The sequence below is a fragment of the Coenobita brevimanus genome, chromosome 20 (genome assembly GCF_032717465.1).
Source record: "Coenobita brevimanus isolate Jiangsu-jjx chromosome 20, ASM3271746v2, whole genome shotgun sequence".
Taxonomy (NCBI): domain Eukaryota; kingdom Metazoa; phylum Arthropoda; class Malacostraca; order Decapoda; family Coenobitidae; genus Coenobita; species Coenobita brevimanus.
Window position 1 is genome coordinate 719,083 of NC_136973.1, and position 23,984 is coordinate 743,066.

Consider the following 23,984-nt stretch of genomic DNA (forward strand, 5'->3'; position numbering starts at 1 on the left):
TGCACAGGCTCAATTTGATTGGGGCACCTTAATTACTCACTAAATCACCAGGCGCCATAATTTGGTTATATGGTTACCACCCAGTGCATTAAATGGTTTCCTGGTGTACAGGAAACCATTTGGCTTGTCACTCATTGTAGAGTTACCCATAGGCAGAAGGGAGAGGAAAGAATGAAGGAAAGAAAGACAGAAGAGAGAGTATAAAGCCAGCCGTAGTCAGAAGGAAAAGGAAAGAAAGACAGAAGAGGGAGTGTAAAGTCACCTGTAGACAGAAGGAAGAGCAAAGAATGAAGGGAAGAAAGACAGAAGAGGAAGGAAGGAATAGATGAAAGGGCAGACACCCAAAGCAGCACTACATTGAGTGAGTGGATGGTGAGCACCCCCACCTACCACAGTCAACCATTATTATTATTTTTTTTAATTATTATTATTATTATAATTATTATTATTATTATTATTATTATTATTATTATTATTATTATAATTATCCTCTTCTGTCATTCTTTCCTTCATTCTTTCCTCATCCTTTTGCCTATGGGTGGCTTTACACTCCCTCTTCTGTCTTTTCTTCCTTCATTCTTTCCTCTTCCTTCTGCCTGTGGGTGACAAGCCAAATGGTTTCCTATACATCTGGAAACCATTTACTGCACTGGATGGTAACTATATAACCAAATTTTTGGTGCCTGGTGGTTTAATGGGTAAATACAGATGTTTTTGGTCGGAAGTGTGATGAAAATAAACTGAGCATACTTCAGTCATTCAGTAAGTGCTCATTGCTTAGGGCAGTCTTGTATGTGGCATAGAAGGCTTTGTATCATCTTATCATTAATGATTGATTTTGTACACTACATCTTAATATCCTGTAGTATACAACTTATTTTTTTTTAATAATGGCTGTTTAAATCAGTAAAATACATGAGGATAATGAAGTGTAAAGAGTAGAATATATCAGGTATGAAAACCATATAACCAAATTATGGTGCCGGGTGGTTTAGTGGGTAATTAAGGCACTCCAATCGGATTGAGCCATTGAAGGTTTATATCCAAGGGATGGTTGGGGTTTATTGCTCATGTAATGCCACTCAGGGATGAGTGAGGCTGGTCACTCTCATCTTAAATGTCAGGACCAACTTGCCTAGCCCTGGGCTCCTATGCTGCTCATGGCCAGCGTAGGATTGGATGATGAATGAATCAATAAATGATTATTATCACTCTCATCTTAAATGTCAGGGCCAGATGCCTAGCCTCAGGTTCCTACTCTCCTCATGGGTGATGGATGGATGGATGGATGGATTATTATTATTATTATTATCATCTCTTCCTATTTCTCCCATCTTTCCTGTCACTTCTTATTGCTTTTCTTTCCTTTACAGGTGGCTTTACATTGAGTGACAAGCTAAATGGTTTCCTGTAAGCCAAGAAACCATCTACAACACTGGGTGGTAACCATATAACCAAACCATACATGCTCCCTACGTGGCAACAAGTGGGTTGGTGGAGGGTTAGTGCCCCTCCCCGTAAAACAAATAACTCAAAGTCAAGTGACTACCCCTTATGGGATTATGGCGTCTGGCAATAGATAGATAGATAGATTATTATTATCATTATTATTATTATTATTATTATTATTATTATGGTTATTCTTGTTATTATTGTTGTTGTTACTTCTTCTTTTATCAGAGTTTTCCTTACTCCCTGAACCTTGCTTCACCCCACCCCTAGGTGAGAAAAGAGTTCTGGATGGTGATGATGATGATGAATTATTATTTCCTCAACCTTTTTCTCCCCTCAGGTACTAAAACTTTATGCTTGGGAGAGTTCTTTTGCTGAGAAGGTCAAGGAAGTAAGGAAACAGGAACTGAGACTGCTGTGGAAACTGTATATGATACAAGCCTTCAACTCTTTTGTCTTTAATGCAGTCCCTTATATGGTGAGTTATCTTATGAATTTTGTACTAATTTATAGCATTATTTTATCAGATTTTTTTGTTGGAAGTGTGATACAAATAAACTGAGCATACTTCAGTCATTCAGTAAGTGCTCATCTCTTAGGGCAGTATTGTATGTGGCATAGAAGGCTTTGTGTCATCTTATCGTTAATGATTGATTTTGTATATTACACCTTAATATCCTGTGGTATGCAACTTATATTTTTTTAATAATGGCTGTTTAAATCAGTAAAATACATGAGGATAATGAAGTGTAAAGACCAGAATATATCAGGTATTAAAACTATATAACCAAATTATGGCGCCTGGTGGTGTAGTGGGTAATTAACCCGTACCATCCCAGGCTTTTATGCAGCTTTATACCCACCTAACCCTGGACCAAAAGTGGAAAAAAATTTTATTGCACAAAACAATCTAAAAGGACATATAAGTCAAGGAAAAGCCAAAAAAAGTAAGTACTCCTTATAGGAGAAATAAGAACAGGATGGCCGTCTGTCTTGTTTTTGGCCCAGTTTCCCAAGCCGTGAGCAATGTTTTCCCACCCAGCTGGGTGGGATGAGAGAGAAGAGGGCGAGGAGAATGGGGGATTTCCCTTTCTCAGTGTCCTCCAGTGGCTCATATTCCTCCCCAGAATAGGCATCCAGGTCTTTCTCTTCTGAAGAATCACTAAATGAAGGGACAGAAGGGTCCATGTGACAATTTCAACAGCCTCCTCCAGCCCAATGAGGTGGAAAAATGGCATGATTTTCGCAACATTCTGATGCTAAGACGGACAGTGGCACACTGATGTTACCCACCCTTGCAGAACCAAACTCAGTACTACAGCTGCTTGGACACAGTGCTGCCAATACATTAAGCTACTCCTTAGCAAAAAATTAGCTAGATTAAAGCAGTTTGAGACGTGCTACAGTGCTCCAATTTTGCTGTCGGCACCATTATGTCGCTGGGATTAATCGAGATGTTTTGTACTGTCGGCACCATGCCAACGGTGGGATTGTATGGGTTAAGGCACTCCAGTCAGATTGAGCCTGGGCATATTTATATCCAAGGGGTGCTTGGGGTTTATTGCTAACATAATGCTACTCAGGGATGAGTGAGGCGGGTCACTCTCATCTTAAATGTCAGGACCAACTTGACTAGCCCTGGGCTCCAGGACTCCTCATGGGGCAATGGAGGATTGGATGATGATGATGATGATGATGATTAAAAAATATTCAGTGCCACTTGGATTACTCAGCATTCTTCATAAGCATGTACTGTCTAATGATAATAATGGTGATCAATGGCAGTATTGAAGTGTGTGTGGATGTTTATTTCTATAAGATGGAGTCAAGAATTGGGGGGCTTGATTAGTGAGAAAATGTGAGTATGGTCTGTTTAGTTGGGTGGGCTACTTCTGATTCTCCTTCAGTAAGATTTCTCCATGCTCCTCTGGACCCATCCTCACTGCATCCATGGGTGGGAAGAGAGGTCTGGATGATGATAATGATGATGATGATGATGATATTGATGATGACTGCTTTGTTGACAGGTGTCACTAGCAACTTTTGCCACCTTTATCCTGTCCAGCCCAGACAACATCTTGGATGCAGAGAAAGCCTTTGTCTCACTTTCACTCTTCAATATCATCAGAATGCCAGTCATCCAGATGCCTGATATCATCAGTCTTTTTATTCAGGTAAGTTTTTAATGAGATGGGGGTGTAAGTTGGGGAGAGGGCATCAAATTGGCAGGGGACAGGGCAACATGGATGTGATTTGTTTGTGGCCATCCCTTACAGGATTAGGACATGTGGCTATAAATAGATCTATAGATATTTTATATGCCTGTCTGTCTACCTGTAGCAAGATTCTTTAATCGTGGATGGGGTAGTCACAAACAAATCACCTCCTTTTCACCCTGTACTCTGCAATCAGGCTGCCCTTTTTCTAGTTCACATCCCCTTCTTTCATAAACCTTTCCAACTCATCTCTCCATCACATTTTGGTCTTTCCCTCCTCTCTCCTACCCCACTTACATACATTTTCCTAACCATTAGTCAGTCTCTCATTCTTCATTCTGTCCACCTGGCCAGATTGTCTCAAAGTACTTCTCTCTAATGCTTTTTAATGCATTTTGAAAATAATATTTGTTGTTAAATTTTTTTAAAGTCAATGCATTTATCAGTTTGCCTTGAATCACTACATTTAATGCCTTGTCACACTTTAAGAATGCTGTAGTTGCCTTTTATGACTGTAGATATCACTGCCTTACTTTGAAAAGGTGATATTAGTGCATTTTTTCAAGTGAACTGTGATGGCATGGTTATCCTTCATGTAAATTATAGCCTTGAAATTATATTTCCTAATCTCCTGGTGGAGCTTAAAAATGACAGGGTGCTGTAAGTATCTTTTGGTGTAAGCATTGTTGAAATAAAGGAAAATGAAAAACAGATAACGAGTGCAATTCTTTCTGTATTTGTCCACAAATCAGGGGCGTACCAAGAGATTTGGGGGCCCGGGGGGCTAGGTTCTTTGCTGGGCCCCCCTCCGACATCTAGTGAGATTTGATGAAAGGGATTTGCAATGAACAAACATGCTCCACCACTTAGTTGATAAAAAAGCCTAATATCTAATATCTCAGCCGGGGTTGTCGGGATGATAAATATATATATTATTAAATATTAATAAATAAAGGAGCGATGTGGTGTGGATGTAGATGTGATAGGAAGCGTTAGGAGGAATACACTGAGGTGGTTTGGCCATGTGGAGAGGATGGAAGGTGAAAGACTGATGAAAGAAGTGTATGTGAGTGAGGTGGAAGGGGGGGAGGGGGAGGGGGAGGCCGAGGATGAGATGGAGGGATGGGGTGGAGAGGTATATGAGAGAGGGGGGTGTGAGTTGGGAGCAGGGCAGTGAAATGGCGGGGGACAGGGTGACGTGGAGGTGATTTGTTTGTGGCCACCCCGAACGGTATTGAGGCGTCTGGCAATAGATATATAGATAGATAGAATAAATAAGCTTATAAATTTTTAATTTTGGGGGGGGCTCCCCCCTCAATTGGGGGCCTGGGGGCGGTTTTAAACAGCCCCCCTCCGCCCTCCCCCTCAGGTACACCACTGCCACAAATAATATATAAAACTGATTATAACTTTTTTTCCACACAGGCTAACGTTGCTCTGAAGAGAATAGAGAAGTATCTGAATGCCACTGAACTTGACCCACTGGCTGTGACTGGTGACTCCTCCAACCGTAAGCATGGAGTGCATCCTCATTATATCATCATTGTGTGTGTGTGTGTGTGTGTGTGTGTGTGTGTGTGTGTGTGTGTGTGTGTGTGTGTGTGTGTGTTTTCTATGTAGATGACAAGTGAAGGAGCTGGTTAGATGAATTTTGTACAAAAGGGTTTATGACAAGGATTTGGCATCCTCCTTTTTAAGACTTGACATTTGTCAGATTGACTCTTTTTGATAGGTAATTTTGAAGCTATGTGTGGAAGGTGTGCCTGTGAGGTGGAGCTAGGATTCTGAGGGCTTTAATGGTGAATGACTGAGGGTGTGGCCCATTTCATTGGGCATGCTGTTGATTAGTTCTCCCATTGTCATGTTTTTTACTTCTTGCTTTCTGGACCCAGCCTCATCCCATTTGCAGGTGGGAAAACGAACAAGATGATGATGATGATGAGATGATGATGATGATGATGATGATGATGAGATGATGATGATGATGATGATGATGATGATGATGATGATGATGATGATGATGATGATGATGATGAGGAGGAGGAGGAGGAGGAGAATACCTGTATGATGTAGGCTATCTAATGTGATGTAAACTTTCAGGTGGAACAGTAAAGGTGGAGGGAGGAGAGTTTGTTTGGGAAGACAATGATAGTGAGGCCACATGGCAGCTGAGTGACATACAGCTTAGCATTGCCCCTGGTCAGCTGGTGGCGGTGGTGGGTGTGGTTGGTGCTGGCAAGAGCTCGCTCCTAGCTGCCCTTTTGGGGGAAATGAAGAAGAATACTGGCAAAGTTGTAGTTGGTGTGAGTTGCAGCCAGAGTTTATATTTATAATTTTTTTTAGTTGTAGTTATTGTGTGCATCATTTTTAGTTTTGCATGTGTAATTTTTCATTATCTGTGCTTTGTAGATATGCAAGCCATATGCTTGAAACTTAAATTGCAAAGGGGAATGCATACCCCCTAGTTTTATAATACATGTACTTTCTTGAAACTGGTTCTCTTTTGTTCAGTTTTCATTGAGAGCAACTTTTTTGTAGGGTTCCCTACTTTGGATCTTTCCTTAAAAAAAATAAAAAGTTTAACAAAGGGAAATACATAACATTATAAAGCATTATATCATACCAAGAGTATCTGAACAAAGCACAGTATAATACATAACATTATGAGCACTTATATCATGGCAAGAATTTTTGAGCAAGGTACAGTATATATAATAAGTAGCATCATAATCTCATATTTCATGTCAGTATACAATATGGTTGTTTTACAGGGCAAAGTGGCATATGTGTCCCAGCAGGCTTGGCTACAGAACGCAACAGTACGAGACAACATCATATGGGGGGAACCATATGACTCTCACCGCTACGACCAGGTGGTGAAGGCTTGTGCTCTACAGGCCGACCTTGATATGTTACCAGGAGGGGACATGACTGAGATTGGGGAAAAGGTGAATTGTTGTCATAGTGCATTTGCTCTGTCCCAACAGTCCAAACTCCTTTCAGCTTATAGGTAGTTGAAATCTAAGTATAATCTTGTTGGAATGTTGATTTGACCAGTAACCAAAACCAAGAAGACTTATTCCTAGCACATAACTAAGGCTCACTGAATTTCATGCAACCACAACATACTACTACATTCATGTTTTGGCAGCAGCCTAGTTCTGTTAGATGAAAAAAGCTAACTTTAGGTATAGTCTAGAATGCTTGTAACCCATTTAGTTTGATGATGTCTTCTCTGTTTTATTTTTATTTTTCCCAATTTGTCTGGAGATATTTTGACTGGAGCTGAGACAGGTTTGGACATTCAGACAGGTCCTTCATCTGGGTGCATTGCTACCAAAGAAAGATGTCCCTCTCCAGCACCTTTTATCGACATACAATGTAGCATTTATACTTCTTGTGTTTTGTCAGGGCATCAACTTGAGTGGGGGTCAGAAGCAGCGTGTGGCTCTGGCAAGAGCAGTGTACTCAAATGCTGATGTGTTCTTGCTGGACGATCCCCTCAGCGCTGTTGACTCCCATGTGGGCAAGCATATTTTTGAGCAAGTCATTGGTCCTCAAGGAATTTTGAAGGGCAAGGTATGTTAGCAAATTGCAGTTGTGTAGAAATCATATTATGACCATCTGTTGTTGTTGTTGTTGCCCCAAACTCTTCTGAATATGCACCTGCGAAACTGCTTACTGAACCCTTCTGTCGCAGTCTACCATCCCCCTGGTGGAAGATAAGGAGGGAGTTGGGGGACATTTATTTAATGGGGCAGAAGAGCTGCCTAACCACATTTATCCTCTCATGTTCAGAAAGTCTCTCGAGTTTGATTAAACTGTCCGAAAGTATAGAGAATTAAAAAAATAAAAACGACCACTCAAACTGAAGGTGTTAATGCTGTTGATGTGCACTGACAGACCCGAGTGTTGGTGACCCATGGGGTGGTGTACCTGCCTCAGGTGGACCACGTGGCAGTGATGCAGGGGGGTCGCATAATGGAGCAGGGGCCGTACTCCACACTCATCGATGCTGGCGGAAACTTTGCTCAGTTCATACTCCAGCACATCAGCACTTTAGATGAAGACACAGTGGATGAAGGTGGGAGCATTTCTTCACTCATGAAGGTACAGGATGGTCCATATATTACGCTTCTACTTTGTCTCAGGCAGTGGGTTCATGTATGTTTATGTTTTGATGAAACAAATATTTGAGTATACTGTATTTCTAGAACTGTCCTTATTTTCCAATGCATCCTGAAGAGTTAGAGTGTTTAAAGCAGTGTGCCAGTGTTATCCGTCAGCTATTCCAGAGTCTTGTTTCTATTCAGCTTGAGACACTTGTTTTACTTAAGGAATTCTTGTGGCTTTAAGTTTCTCTGAACAAGAACTCAGTGGACAGCAAGCATAAATTGCCCTCATACAACCACCATCTTCCTTTCACAGGATAGGAAGGAAGTTGAGGGACATTTGTACACTTGGGCAAGTAGGCCTGGTTCTGATGGTGCCATCATATTATAAAGTTGTCCCTCCCTGGCACCATTGTGAGAAGTGCAGGACTCATTTTGTAACTGTCTCATTTCACCCCAAAAAGCTCAGTATAATAGTTGTGTAAATCTAAGGCAGTACAGCAATATGATAACTTGTAACAGATCTGGAGGAGTTTTGTGAGCAGTTGCAAGAGAGTTCAGGTGGTAGTGTCCTCCTTCGTCAGCTGTCCGTCGAACAAGAGTCACTCAGAAGTGCTTCAAGGTTAGTCATAATTTTATTCACAGCTTTATTAGACTGTTTGGCTTTATTATAATCACATCAGGTTAAAGTTTAATGAAGTTCATAGTTTTTTTTTTTTTTTTTTTTTTTTTTTTTTTTTTTTTTTAGGGGGGCGCGGTAGCACAGTGGTAGCGCGCTGGACTCGTAATCGGGGGATTGCGAGTTCGAGCCTCGCCCGGGCTGCCGTGCCGGGAGGGGTAGCTCCCTCCTGTAACCCTAGCGGGGCTATATACTGTAGTCCAATACAGGGCTTAGCTCGGGGGAACTCCATTTCTCCCATTTTTTCATAGCTTTTTTATGGTACTTTGTTGTTCCTATTTCTGGATCTCTCGACCCCATGTAAATGGGAATGAGGGTTAGGATAATGATAGTGATAGTATGAGTGGAAGAATCAGAGTATACTATAAATTTCACAGTGAGGTTAATATGAATAAAGCAGTCAGAGTATAGTTTTTACTTACTCAATATAGTGCTACCCTTTGGTGTCTCTACACTCACTGTTAAACCGAATGGTTTTCTATAATCCAGAAAATTATGTACTACATTGGTTGGTAACCATATAGCCAGCACTTCGTGTGGATGTGGTTCTTTTGGATCTGGGTCTGAAAAGTTTTTTTTTAATGCAAGAAAGAAGAAACCGAAGGCCAGGAGCCCACAAAATTGTTCTCTCCAAGAAATAACAAAAACAAGATAACAGAGAGCCAAATTCAAGAAGGGAACCAGTAAGAGAAGGAGAGTTAATGAGATGAAAAACCTTTGATTCCACCTTGTTAAGAAAAGCTGTATGTGAGGAATCCCCCTATACATGAGAGTTGTACTTTACGTAGGGACTAATGAAACCCATGTATAAAGTTAACAGCTATGCAAGGATTAATTGCTGACATAATTCCATTGAGGAATGAGTAACTGGTCACTCTTGCCTTAAATTTCTGGACTGATTAGATAAGCCCTAAGACTGCACTCATGATGGGGCAGTAAGGGTTTCGATGGTGGTTGGATAGATGTAATGAATAGACTGAATAAATAAGATAAAGAGGAAAAATTGGGTGTCATATTTATGCCTGTTACAGTGTGAGTCAAGATTCTGGGGGCTTGAATGGTGAGTGAATATGTGTATGGCCCATGTCACTGGGCATACTGCTATTAGTTATGCCTGTATTGGTTTTTTCTTTTTTTGTATTTTTTGGACCCATCTTTTCTCATTCTTAGGTGGGAAAAAGAAGGCAGAATGATGATGATGAAGGTGATGATGGCAGATATGATTTTATTGTTGCAGAGAGTGCAGATCAGGGAAGCGTCGTTTTGTGAGTGAGAGTGACTGTGACAGCAGGTTCATGCCCACGCCCAACAGTTGCAATCTGGCTGGCAGTACCCCCACTGTCCACACTCCATGTCCATCTTCACCTAAGCTCCTTCGCCAGATCAGTAAAGTATCTAATGGAACACAAAATGGGAGCATATCATCAATGAACAGAGGGCATCTTAAAGACCACTATGAAATGCAGTATTTAGGATCAAAGGCAAAACTAAATAATGAAGAATCTACTAAGAATAATCAGAAGTTAGTGCAAGAAGAGACCTCAGCGACAGGAAAGGTAAGCCTCTAATGAAAGTACTATATACAGCATCACAGTGTTGAATGTATCCACTCTTAATTCCATGACCTGAGTTTTCTTTCTTTATTTATTTTTGTGCCACCCATTGACAGTTATATTCAACTTAGGATAGACTCTTCAAAAAGGGAAGAGTTAAATATAGCCTTATTAAACCTTTCCATACAGGAGGCCATTTCAAAGTTGAGTAAAATTGTCTGGTGACTACAATAGTCAGCTAAAAAGAACCTCACTTGGATTCAGTGGATCAGTATACTTCACTTCAGTAGGATTTTTCAGGTCCCTATACCTTGATGAGAGTAATAGGGGACTGGGTTAACCATTTTACAGTTGCTTGATTTAAAACAAAGTACATCATACCAGCTGATTACTGCATCAACATAGTTTATCTTTATGTCTCATATGTAATACTGATGATGATGAAGATGATGATGATGATGAATTGATAATGATGATGATGACACCAAAGATGGTGACATTGATGATAATGATGACAGTGATGACAGTGATGATAATGATGATGGTGCAGTGATGAAGATAGTGATGAATGATTATGATGACAATGATGATGATGATGATGACAATGATGATGATGATGGTGACAAAGATATGATTATGATGATGATGATGATGATGATGAGAGTCCATATCTTTTTTTTTTTTTTTTCCAGGTGTCAAGACACATTTACCTGGTGTATTGGAGGGCAATGGGGCTGTGGTTCGCCATCATTCCCTTTGTCTGTATTGCACTGGCACAGGTATTTTCCTTATCTAGTTTTCAGATTACAATTTGGGACAATAGCAACTTTATCTGATGTATTTTCCATTTAATTTTTGCTATCTCTTTTTATTCCCCTCAATCCAGTAATGTATTTTCTATTTCATTTTTATTTTTTTTCCATTCCAAACAGTTTAACTCATAATTAGAATCAACTCCTTGAATTGACAGGATCAGATAGTCTTCATAAAACCCTTAACCATTAGAACACTCTCCTAAGCTGAATAAAATTGTTTGTAGTTGGCAAAAATGAAGTGAAATATATCCTCAAATTGAAGGGATTATCTTGAATCATAAGCAATTTTGAATGAGGAAAAGGTGTTTATTCATATGGAGAGGATGGAGAATGTGAGACTAGCAAGTAGACTATGAGAGTGAAGTGGAGGGGGGGAGAGGAAGGAAGAGACCAAGGCTGAAGTGGAGGGATGGAGTAGAGAGGTATATAAAAGAGAGGTGTATGATCTGGGAGAGAGAGCAACCTGATGGTGGAAGATGGGGTGACATGGAGGTGATTCCACTGTGGTCACCCCATACGGGATTAAGACATCTGGCTGTTGATGGATAGATAGATAGTCTTGATTAATAAAAGTATTTGACATAAACTGTGTTTCAGGCATGTAATGCTGGCAGTAATGTTTGGCTGTCGCGGTGGTCCAGCACAGAATCAACTCACAATTCCTCTTCGGTCAGCCCAGAGATGTTCCTTGTCATTTATGGTGCAATTGGAGTAGGACAAGGTAATTATTGTTCATATTGTTTATTTAACTGTATTGTTCTTTTTTTGTGTTGTCTTACTGTTCAGATATATCATCATCATCATCATCACCTCTCGTTTTTTTTTTCCACCTAGAGATGAGGGTGAGGCAGGGTCCACACAACAAGGAAGGAGAAAACACAACATAGGGAAGACTATACTTTGCAAAACTGCCTTGCCCCATCCTTAGGTGGGAAAAGGAGGACAAGATGATGATGATGACAATGGTGGTAATGAAGATAATGACATTGATGATGATGATAACATATTTTCTCAGTGTGTCTGATGTGCTGCGGGATAATGTTGGTGATGGTGGGTGGTCTTCGTGCCACAAGACTACTCCACATCCACCTCCTCAACTCGGTCATCTGCCTACCCATGCGGTTCTTTGACACCAACCCCAGTGGCCGCGTCATGAACCGGTTCAGCAAGGAAGTGGATGTGGTTGATAGGGTCCTGCCCGGCAACACTCGTGCCTTCCATATCACGTTCACTCAGGTCTGAAGCAATCTCCATTGCTCTTTTCAGATTTTTTTTTTCTTACATTATTCTGTCGACAATTTTAGCTAGCTTAAGAGAGAACCCTTGAGATGAAAGAGGCTAAATTGGTGGTAGAATAGTGAGATGATAATGTAGGTAGCCCATAATGATGATTTAATGTTTTTTTTTTGTTTTTTTTACATTACAGTATTTTTGACATCTGATGGTTAAGTGCATTAAGGAGCTCCAGTCAAATGTACAGTAATTCATAAGACTCTAACTCCAAGAGTTCATTGGGAGGTTTGCTCACATAATGCCACTCAGGAGTGAGTGGCTGCCATACTAACCTCAAATGGCTAGACTGAGTAGCCTAACCTTGGTTTACCATGCTCCTGCTGGGAGAGCACTAGATTGAATGGTGAAGGGCATTTATATTTCCCTCACAGATTATAACTACATTAGCAGTGATTGTTGGAGCCAGCCCCATCACTGCAACATTCCTTACCCCCATCATGTTCATCTACTTCTGCATCCAGCAAGTATTTGTGGCAACCTCCAGGCAACTGAAGCGCCTCGAGTCAGTGGCCAAGTCTCCTGTGTACTCCCACTTTAGTGAAACTCTGACAGGTGAGTACAGCTTAGTCATATTCTGAGGCCCACATTCTCCCTAACACCTCTTCCTTACCATTGCAACATTAATAACATAAAAGAGAAAAATAAGACATGATAAACAAAATACATAAAGAAATAAGCAAGAGATTAAGGGACTGAATAAACAGGGTGCTAGAGTTGAAGCATCGTGTTGAGTGGCCATTAGGTGACCAACGTCAGTGCATGCAATCAGTTGGAGTACACCAAGTCCTCATTTTTCGACCGATCATTATTTGACAATTTCTTGTTTCAACATTTATAAATCTATACCCTTTTTCGTTGTTCATCATGGTTATCCTCACCATTTCGACAATTCAAACTGATTGCTGCCAGACAGACTGGCTGAACTGCCTCAGTCTCCTGCGCTCTGCTCTGCTAATTGGTTGCCTCTTCGTCTTTGTGCATTTCTGTTTGGCCTCGTGAAATACTACAGCACCACCATGGTTCCACCCAAAACCCTTGTTATTACCCATGCCAAGCACAGTCATGTGCTCACATGAGTGAGTGTTTTGCCCTTGCATGGTCGGATGATGATTGCACCAATGATTAATGAACACTTAACACACGATACTGTTTTGGTGCCAGTTTTACATAACACACATCTTAGTTTGCACTAGGTTAGGTAGGTTCTAATCATTTGGGGTCCTGGGGATGAAGCCTCCCAGTTAGGTTTCAGCACTTTCAGTTTGGCTTCCACTGCTATTTTTAGTTTTAAGTTGAATACATTTAAGTTTGTTTGGTGTGGTGACGTCATGTCCAGTAGGCGGGATCTGCAATAAACACGCTACTGAAGGTGTTCAGGCGGCTTTTTTTAATAATGCTAAGTAGTTATATTTCATTTGTTCTCCAATTTTTTTTTTAAATCAGAAATCAAATGTCAGTCATCTGAGATGTATGTTGTACTAAAATAATTTTCCTTGAGAATGTTGGTCAGTAAGAAAACAACTCAAATCCCTGTGTCACTTTTGTTCATACTTACCGGTATTTTTTCCATCTTTATTGAATACTTTTTTTTAATGATGAAGGTGGTCAGGAACCTATCCTCCCTATTTCTTAACAATCTTATGGGAAGAATCAGTTTGTTATTCAACCAAATTGTTATTTAACCAGTTTTTATGGAACACATCCCTGTTGAATAGTGGGGGAGAGGTGTATTTATATATGAAGCAATGATGAACAAGGTATAAGAAACCCTGTTAACCCTGTGAGAATACAGGCCTAAGTGACTAAGAGGCTTTGTATGATACTTTTCTGTTGTATTCATATAGTACTTACACTGAATTTGTGTGGTAGTGTATTACAGTATACTGTATTTCATTTTTTTATATCACTCAGGTGCAACAATTATCCGAGCTTTCAAGAAACAGGATGAGTTCTTTCGAGAGTCACTACGCAAGATTGAGGACAGTCTCAAGGCAATTTATGTCAATGTGTATGTAAACCGGTAAGTTACATTAATTTTTATGAACATTTTTCCTGGTGATATATTAGCTCCTTCAGTCGGGTGACATGCAGTATTTTTTTATCTAAATCAATGCATCACTAGCTAATTATATTCAACCTCCCTATCCCCCAAAAGGAGGCTAATGAACTGCAGGAGAAGGGTAACTTTAGCCTGCAATCTACCAGATTCACATTCATTTAACCCAGGGGCAACAACAATAACAGTGATAATGATGACAACCTACACTGTAATGTTTTCTCACTGCTTCCAGATGGCTTGGTGTCCATCTGGAAGGGCTCGGAAATGCGATAGTCTTTGTAGCAGCGGCTGTTGGAGTGGCACAACGCGAAACTGTCAGTCCAGGGGCATTGGGCCTGGCTATTACTTATTCACTTAATGTGAGTGGCAGGATTTTGTGTAGATGATGATAATGATGATGATGATGATGGTGGGGGTGGTGGTGGTAGTGGTAAGGTGTTGAAAGTAAAGGATGAGGATGTTAGTATTGATACTGATAATGAAGATGCTGGTGGATGTGATGATGGTAAAGATTGGTGATGATTGATGATGATGAATGCTTATGGTGGTAAAATTGATGATGATGATGGTGATGGTGGCGCTAGTAAAAGTGGTGATGATTGGAGATGATCATGATGGCAGTGGTGGTAAAGGCAGTGATGGTAATGATGACAGTGAAGGTGATGATGATAATAATGGTGATGATGTTGATGATGATGTTGGTGTTTGTTATGCTGACAGTGATGGTGATAATGATGATGACAGTGCTGATAATGATAGTGTTGATGATAATTATGATGTATTTGGTCTGCAGGTTACAAATATGCTGAATTGGCTGGTTCGTGTTATGTGCGATTTAGAGGCTCACATTGTGTCAGTGGAGAGGATAAATGAGTATATACAGGTGAGTACAGGCTTTCTTTCTTGTTCTAACTATTGGCCCATCTGTCTGTCTGTTTATCTGCCTTTTTGTGTCTCTCTCTCTATCTATCTATCTGTCTATCTGTGTATCTGTCTATCATGTCTGTTCATCTAAATATCTCCTTATCAATCTGTATGTGTCTTTCTGTCTGTTGGTTTGTCTATAGCCTAATACTTTAATCCTAGAGGGAGTGACAGTGAATGAATCACCTCCATGTCACCCTGTCCTCTACCATCTGGCTGCTCTCCCTCCATCCCATACCACCCTCACTTATATACCTCTCTACCCCATCCCTCATCATCATCTTCAGTCTCCCACTCCTCATTTTAAATTGTTTTCCAAAATATCATATCGATATATTGGAGGAACATGGCATATCAACAATGGAAGTTTAACTCCTTCAGTTTAGCTGTTTGTGTTTCATTGTATGATTGCCATCTCTGAACAGTTTTATGTCAGCTTTGGAGAGATTTCAAACTGAAGATGTTAGATAGGGCCTTTATTAATCCCTTCAGTATGAGTGATCTGTAGAATGGGGGAAGCTTATAAATCTTCTTAAGTAATAGTGAAACCTTAATAGGCTGTTTATTCTTTTGTCAGCTGTGGCTTTCAGCATTGTGCACAAACAGATTATGGGGCAGGGGTTCCAGCTAAAAAAAGAGGGGGAGGAACCATATCCACACTTTGCCAGTGAACAAAGGAAGGAGAGAGAGAGAGAGAGAGAGAGAGTTCTAAGTGAGCACATCATAACAGATAGGGCAAAGGGCCAAGGGTTTCAGCCCCTATAGGCCTTGCCTGTGCACACCTCAGTGGTTTTAACAGCAAAAAGGAACCTGAAAAAAAAAGGTGACTTAAAGCAAGGACTTCCAGTATAAAAATGTAATTAAAACTTACAATAGATTGATATAATTTTGCCAGTTGGAACATGAGGCTCCATGGGAGGTAGAGACACATCGTCCATCTGTGTATTGGCCAGAGAAGGGGGCCATCACCTTCAACAACTACAAGACCCGTTACCAGGCTGGCTTGGACCTTGTGCTGAAGGGCATTACTTGTTCCATCCATCCTGGTGAGAAGGTATGTTTACATTGTTATTGTTGTTGCTGTTATTGTTTTCATTGATGATATTGTTAGTGTTATTATTGTTTTTGTTTTTGTTGTGGAACTAGGCTCATCTAGACTTGAATGTGGTGGACTGCAGGCTAAAGCTGTACTTTTTTTTACAAACCATGCAACTGGTAATATAAGGCAAGAGAAATTGCAGGGTAGATCAACTTTGTAGTCAGCTATGGAACTTTAATCATTAGTATTGTTTTAACTGTTGAGGTGGGCCTTCGTGCTGTGTAATAATGTAGTGTAACAGTCCTGTTGCCCTCATATAATTTTTAGATGCTTCATGGCCCATTGAATTTGGTACTCCAACTTCATGTGGCCCATAACAGTGTGTTCTGAGAAGTGGCTGGAATTCACTCATCATGTCATATGATGCCAAGTGGTGGGCTAAGTAGCCTAACCTAAGACCTCTACCCATCTGATGGGGCAATACTGGTTTGGATGATGGATGGATAATAATGATTTGCTGCTTTGTTAATGTTACAGGTTGGCATTGTAGGGAGGACCGGGGCAGGAAAGTCGTCACTAACATTGGCACTCTTCCGTATTATTGAGGCTTCTTCAGGAAGCATCAAGATCGATGATGTGACCATATCTTTGATTGGTCTTCATGATCTAAGAGGAAGAATCAGCATCATCCCTCAGGTAACAGGAGTATAGGATATTAGTTGCCCTGTTGTTGGGATCTTCATACCATTTTTTCCAAAATAATTAATGCTCATTTGATCAGAACAGCTCTGGTAATGTGTTGTAGATCATCATCATCATCATCATCATCTAATCCTGTGTTTCCCCATGAGGAGCATAGGAACCCAGGGCTAGGCAAGTTAGTTTTGACGTTTAAGATGAGAGTGACCATCTTATGATAATGTTTAGCTAAGAGTGAGTTGTAGAAGCCTGAAAATATTAATTCTGTTACCTGTAACCCTCTCATGGTCATACAAATATCTCATATGCCTTTCCAGCCAGTGCCAGATTATTTTATTCAGTTGAGGATGACCAGTAACAGGCTGAGAGTGTTAACATTATATAGACTCTGTGCCGAGGATACATGTAAGAAAAATTCAAAAAATATATACAATATGTTGATATGCTTAGGTCTTTTGAGATGAAGTCAGGATTGCCAGGGCTTGAATAGTAAATGAATGAATGCCTGGCCTACTTCACTGTGCATTATTCATGCTCTATCATACTTTTTCTTTCTGTTCTAGACCCTACCTCACCTTATCTGTAGGTGTGAAGAGAGGTCATGATGATGATGATGATGATGATGATGATAATTATAATGATTCAAAAGCTTGCCTCGGTGGTATCCCCTTATATAATACAAGCATTATCTGTGTCCAGGACCCTGTCTTATTCAGTGGGACTGTACGCATGAACCTTGATCCATTTGGCACAAAGTCTGATGCTGACATCTGGTGGGCGCTGGAGTTGGCACACCTTAGCAGTTACATCCGCAAACAGCCCCTTGGTCTTCAGCACATTGTGGATGAGGATGGGTCAAATTTCAGGTACAGTATGAACTAGTTTCTTTAACCGTAAATGACATGTATGAATAACCTATACACTTTTCAAGTAACTTGGCTTGAAATTGTTACCTCTCCATTTGGCATACTATAGGAATTTCATCTGCAACCAGCCTCTTGGCATTCAGAACATTATGGACAAGGATGCATCAGATTTTAGACTTGAATCAGGTATTCTCACTTTAAATGACAGGAGTGAATAAACTATACTGTTTTCACACTAACTTGACTTAAACACACACACCTCCAGTGCTGAGTTGTAATAAGAGATTAATACAAGAATATAATGATAGTCTGGAAAAAGTTTTATGGAAATGATGTAGAGCTTAGTGGTGTCTTATTTTACTGTTGAGCTTTGTGAAATAAGCTTAAAATGCTCTAAAACCTAGACCAAATTAAGGTGGAAAGAGTATTGTTATATGTGTTGCATTGTTGGACTGGTTGGTGGATAAATGGATGGATGGATGAATGGATGAATAATTAATGGATTGATGAATGGCTGGCTGGATTAATAGACTGAGTGGAAATGTGCAACAGGTTAGTAATTCTATGTGTTGCATTGTTGGACTGAATGGTGGATGAATGGAAAGATAGTGAATAGATGGATGAATGATGAATGAATTGATAATGGGTAAATGATTGGATGGGTGGATGATGGATGAATGGACAGACAGATCAATGGAGTACAGATGTGGGGTACTAAATAATTCTGTGTGCCACAGTGTTGGACAAAGGCAGCTGGTGTGTCTGGCTCGAGCCCTTCTGCGTAACTCCCAAGTGCTGGTGTTGGACGAGGCCACAGCTGCCGTCGACCTGGAGACTGATGTCCTCATTCAGGCCACAATCAGGGCCCAGTTCTCTCAATGTACTGTCCTCACCATTGCTCACCGTCTTAACACAATCATGGACTCTGATAGGTATACTTTATTATCAGTATTTTGTATTTTGAGATAGAGTCAGGATTCCAGGGGCTTGAATAGTAGGTGAGTGAGTGAGTGAGTGAGAGTGTAGCTCATTCAATTGAGTATGGTGTTGATTCGTTATCCCTTTATCATGTTTTTTTTTTCCCTTGCTGTCTGGACCCTACCTCACCCCACCTGTTGATAGAGGAAAGTTTGGGATGATGATGATGATAATGATGATCATTGTATTTTTGTGGTGGAGTCAGGATTCCAGGGGCTTGATTGGTTAATGAATGAGATCATAGCCTTTACAGTTGGGCAGGCTTTTGATGCATCTCCCATTATCATTTTTTTTCTTGTTCACTTTGAGTGGGAAAAAGAGCTTGGGATGATGATGGTAATGATGCTGCTGATGATGTCTGTATTTCATAATTATTGAGTTGCTGTGAAATTTCTCAGCATCACCAACTGTCTTGCCAGCATTTTAACTTTGACAGGTATATACAATTATCAACGTTTTGTATTTTGCTGATCAATGTGCCGCTGTGGAAACATTTTGATACTTCATTTTGGTAAACACCAGATGAATTTTTACTCCACCTTCATTTACCGTCCTAATGCCATCTTGAACTATGATATTGTTGTTGTTGCTGTGACCCTGGCTTATCTGAAGGTGAACCTGGTGGACTGCAGGGTGAAGATGCCCTGCTTCTGCAGTCCACCATCCTCCTCTTGAAACAGAGAGAGGAGTTTGGGGACATTGGAGCTGCACAGTTATATTAATGCCACCACATGAAGATATCTTTCACCAGTTAATGAATTTTAGTACATCATATACACTCAGTCACAGCATCAGTTGCATTTTTTTACTTTTTTGTAGCTTTAAATTGTATTTTTGTTGTGTTTGACTGGATAATTATTTCTTGTAGGAACATAGCCATTATTTACAGTGAGTTTCACATAATACATCTAGAATTTGTTAAGTGAAAATGTAGAGTTAAGTGAGGATTTCCTGCACTGTTAATATCCTTTTTTTTCTCTCTCTCTAACAGAGTGCTTGTGTTGGAGCAAGGAAGGATAGCAGAGTTTGACACCCCAGCAGCTCTGCTCCAGAAACCAAATTCTCTTTTCCATTGTATGGCAGTGGATGCTGGGCTTGTGTAGACCATTAAGATATCAAGAGTCAGTGTTCATTTAAAGTCAGGGATGTATTCCAGTGTATGACAACTTTTTCCATACTGTTGTTATTCATGACTTTGGATAATGGGTAGATCAGTTTCATAGGTAGTCCATCCATCCATCATCCAATCCTACATTGCCCCATGAGGAGCGTAGGATCCTGGGACTAGGCAAGTTGGTCCTGACATTTAAGATGAGAGTACTAAGAGAATTACATCTGGATGGTGGAGCCTTCTGTTTATAGTGTTGCCACTACTTGAAAGTGTCCCTCTCCAGCATATTTTGTAGTGAAGAGGTTATTGGAAGTCTACATATAATTCATCAAGGTGAAAAAGTTGCATGTATACTGCAGTACAGATAATAATGATTGTTGGTAGCAAGAATGAGCAGTAAATAGCATGTTTGTTTTAACCTAATGAAGATCCCTAAGCACTTTCAGTTCACTTATTTGCTAAGTGTAATCAGACTGGAGGGTCAGTTTGACTTGTAAGTTAAGGAGAGACTTTTTTTATTTTAAGATAATCAGATTTCATGCGACTATGACTGAGGGGGCCCCAGTTTCATCAGGTGAAAATAAACTGACTATAGTGCCTTAAGGAATATGTTATGTATGAACAGTGGTTACAGATATTATTAAGTAGGGACAGAAATGCCTGAAGGTTATTCTATTGAAACTTTCCCTCACAAGATACATCAGACAATACATTACATAGATATTCAAACAGTATATATACTTAGAAATTAGCTCCTAATAGCTCCTGCTGTATGTTAATGCTGATTTTATATAAAGTCATATATTTATTTTTAGTACTACTCTTGCAGTGTTAAATACAGTGTTTTAAATTTTTTATTATCCTTGTAAAAGTAGGGATGTAAGACTGTGAATACCTGGTACTACTATTGCAAATGTAAATAAACACAGTATTTTTTATTTATTTCATATCATCCTTGGAAAAGCACGAGTTGTATTCACAAACTTAGCTTGATTTAGCCATATATGTATAAAATTTGAACTTCAATCAAAGCTAATTGCAGCAGAGCCTAGCCAAATCATGTAGCAACTAACCTTGTCTAATCACCTAAATCTTTCTGATAGTTTATATTATGCCAGAACATAAAAGGACGGATGATAATGGCTAGGATTAAAACGTTTTTCTGATATTATGCTCCTGTGAAGGGGAGAGAGGGTAGGGGAGACCAAGGGGGAGATGGAGAGATGGGATGTGTAGACATGTGAGTTGGAGAGAAGGGTGGTGTGATGTTAGAGGGAAGGGTTTATGGCCACCCCTATCAGGATTAAAGTGTTCCTATAGATCAGTTGACAGAAAAACATGACTGCCTAGATATACAGGTTCCACTATTCAGTTGGATATTGGTTAACTTTCTGTCTGTTCATCCATCTACAGCCTGATGCCTTAATCCCAGATAGGAAGTTCATGAATAAATTGTCTATATATCATACTGCCCTCTGATATCAAGCTGTCCTTCCTCTAACTCACACCTCTTCATTCACGTAGCTCTTTGTCCCTCCAGTTCATACCCAGTCTCTCCCTCCTTATCTCCCCTTCCACCTCATTCTCTCACTCTCCTAGTCTGTCTCTCACTCTACACACAGCCAAACCATCTCGGGGTACTTCTAACACTTCAGACTCTTCTTGGATATACCCACATACGCAATCTCTCTGCCTGGCGGAATTCAGTGGGTTACTTGGTGAGAATTAGATGACGCTAGCAAAATTCACTGGACCTTTGCTTACTTAACAGCATCTATTATTGGGTAGGTATTGCATCAGGTATGTTACTATATAATGTTGAGTCTGTATGTATGTACTGTATGTAGCAGAATGCTGAACCATGACGAAATATTCAGATATAGACAACAAATGGGGTCCAACAGCTGACAGTGTGTTTGGTGGGATGTGGTTTGGCAATTAAGTAATGAACGAATGGAATAAACCACTTTGTGATACAGTTGCTACCCCTTTCATTGCGAGTTTCAAGCATAGGCTAGATAAGCATATGACAGGTAAGGGTTGGATATGAAAAATTACATACTATAGTTACTTATTCTTTTTTATTTTCAGGTTTCACTACAATAGTCTCTTTTCTCATTTTGCACTTTCCTGGAAGATATCAAAATAAGTTTTTCTATACTACATGGTGTTTCTTCTCACTTTTCCTGTTGGTTTCAGTTGGAGAGTTTGGTGGGTGGGGGGAACCATTTATCTTTGCTCTCCTTGACCCATTCTAGTAGATTAGTTACAGTCTTGTAGGAGCTGCCGAACATGGGTCAGTTGGCCTACTGCAGTTATCCTCTCTTTTTATATTCATATGATGTCCTTTGAGAAGATGTTTTGGTCACTCTTGTGTGGCTTGTCTGGTGAAAAAAAAATGGGTTGTAAGCTGAGAAGTTTTGTCATGTGTGTGTAAGTCAGAGAGAGAGGTAGTCCTCTGAGGGGATGTTTTGGCCACCTTCATGCCAGGCAGTGAAGCTACTATGCCCCTTTCAGTGCTTGCAAAGGCAGTTTTGACAGACTACTTGCTGACTACCGTACAAAGCTAATGCTGCCAGGCTAGAATCTGTGCCAGTGGATCACCATATACCTTGTGGACTATATGGCAGGTTAGTTCTGATGAGCTGCCTAGTATCATTCCTCATGGCAATACATATTCTCCCCATCATGCTAATATGATTTTTGTATATACAGGAGCACACACGTTTTAATTTCATCTCTTACAATAACCACAGACCTGATGCTGTGCTAATACTGCACTCTACACCTTTTCCATCCATTACCTTAGACATTATTAATAGGTTTGCTATGTAGAGAATGTAGAAGATGTGAATGCATTTAAGTACTTAGGTAGTGTGATGAGTAAGGATGGAAGTTTGGAGGTGAAGTGCTTGAAAGGGTATAACAAGGAAGAAAGGTTGCTGGTTCTTTGAAAGCAGTGATAAGAAATAGCGAAGTGAGCATGGAATTTAAAAAATCGCTGAATGATAGTACTGTATGAAAGTATAACTGGGACCTTGTTGGAAGGACACAAGTCAAGAGTGAGAGCAGTGGAAATGAGTTATTTGAGAGGAGCGTGTTGAGTTCCATGGAGAGACAGACTGACAAACGAGGAATGAGGGAGCACTGTGATGTGGATGTTCTAGAAAGCATTAGGAGGAATACACTGAGGTGGTTTGACCATATGTAGTGGATGGAGAGCGAGAGACTAGCGAGAATAGTGTATGTGAGTGAGGTTGAGGGGGAGGCCGGAGATGAGATGGAGGGGTGGAGTGGAGAGGTATATTAGAGAGAGGGGTGTGAGCTGGGAGCAGGGCACTGACATGGAGGGGGACAGGGCGACGTGGAGGCGATTTGTTTGTGGCCACCCTGTACAGGATTAAGGCGTCTGACAATAGATAGATAAATAGGCTATGTAAAGAGGTACGAGGGAAGAGGAGGATATGGAGGAGCATGCCATCTGGTTCCTGAGATACTCGTAATCACCCTCCTATTCCTCCAGAATAGGAGCGAACCTGGGAGTATTTCTGTTTCTCTGAAAATTTGACATGATAACCCAGTTTCATGCATTTTGAAAACACTGTTGGGGCCTTTTGTACCCAACAGACCTCTACCGTAATGTCAGCTAGCTTTTATTCATCTGTAAACAAGAAATGCTTCCTATATTCGATAACAGTCTAGTGGCTTTAAATGATGAGCCAGTTTAAAAGGCCTGCCAATGCTGAAGACTCCGATGCACCATCTTGCTAATGGAGACGTTCATATTTAAATATACAGTTTAGTATTCTAGAGTATTTTATCATGATAAACAATGTAAAAAAAAAAATCTTTGCTTAACTGTAGGAAGATTGTGTTGACTGGACAACATACAAAGAAATTCACGGGATAATCCGAACTCCGAGAAAGACATTGCCAACATTTAGGACGACCACGGTAGAGAGAATTAAAGGGACGGAAGGGGATTTAAATTTACACGTGCTTAATGTTTTTGAACGAAAGATGAGCCATCAAGTGACATTCTAAGGAGCTGCACCACTTCTGGCTTATTCATATTGCATGTGGAGCTGTAGGACATCCAGTGAACGAGGTAAGCAAACTAAGTAGTGAGAAGGGTGGTCCAAGGAGGTTGACGCCATGCTGGTCGCACGGGCCCATTTTCTCGTCAGT

At 40.3% G+C, this 23,984-nt stretch overlaps 1 protein-coding gene across 3 annotated transcripts in view; it reads left to right on the forward strand.

The window, feature by feature from the left end:
* The window catches only part of LOC145391869 (ATP-binding cassette sub-family C member 3-like), a 32,872-nt gene extending 12,967 nt beyond the window's left edge, over positions 1–19,905 (forward strand). For 2 of the 3 annotated variants that reach the window (XM_080266359.1, XM_080266361.1), the window contains 21 exons: positions 1,793–1,930; positions 3,480–3,626; positions 5,094–5,178; positions 5,769–5,971; positions 6,440–6,616; positions 7,080–7,247; positions 7,572–7,752; positions 8,303–8,402; positions 9,697–10,015; positions 10,705–10,791; positions 11,425–11,548; positions 11,843–12,063; positions 12,492–12,672; positions 14,032–14,140; positions 14,412–14,538; positions 14,973–15,062; positions 15,999–16,157; positions 16,680–16,838; positions 17,541–17,707; positions 18,445–18,639; positions 19,677–19,905. In XM_080266359.1, the coding sequence (XP_080122485.1) occupies positions 1,793–1,930; positions 3,480–3,626; positions 5,094–5,178; positions 5,769–5,971; positions 6,440–6,616; positions 7,080–7,247; positions 7,572–7,752; positions 8,303–8,402; positions 9,697–10,015; positions 10,705–10,791; positions 11,425–11,548; positions 11,843–12,063; positions 12,492–12,672; positions 14,032–14,140; positions 14,412–14,538; positions 14,973–15,062; positions 15,999–16,157; positions 16,680–16,838; positions 17,541–17,707; positions 18,445–18,639; positions 19,677–19,788 (3,249 nt within the window). In that variant the 3' untranslated portion in view covers positions 19,789–19,905. The remainder of the gene's footprint in view (positions 1–1,792; positions 1,931–3,479; positions 3,627–5,093; positions 5,179–5,768; positions 5,972–6,439; positions 6,617–7,079; positions 7,248–7,571; positions 7,753–8,302; positions 8,403–9,696; positions 10,016–10,704; positions 10,792–11,424; positions 11,549–11,842; positions 12,064–12,491; positions 12,673–14,031; positions 14,141–14,411; positions 14,539–14,972; positions 15,063–15,998; positions 16,158–16,679; positions 16,839–17,540; positions 17,708–18,444; positions 18,640–19,676) is intronic. The other variant, XM_080266360.1, reaches the window with a different exon arrangement.
* Positions 19,906–23,984: the final 4,079 nt, after the last annotated feature.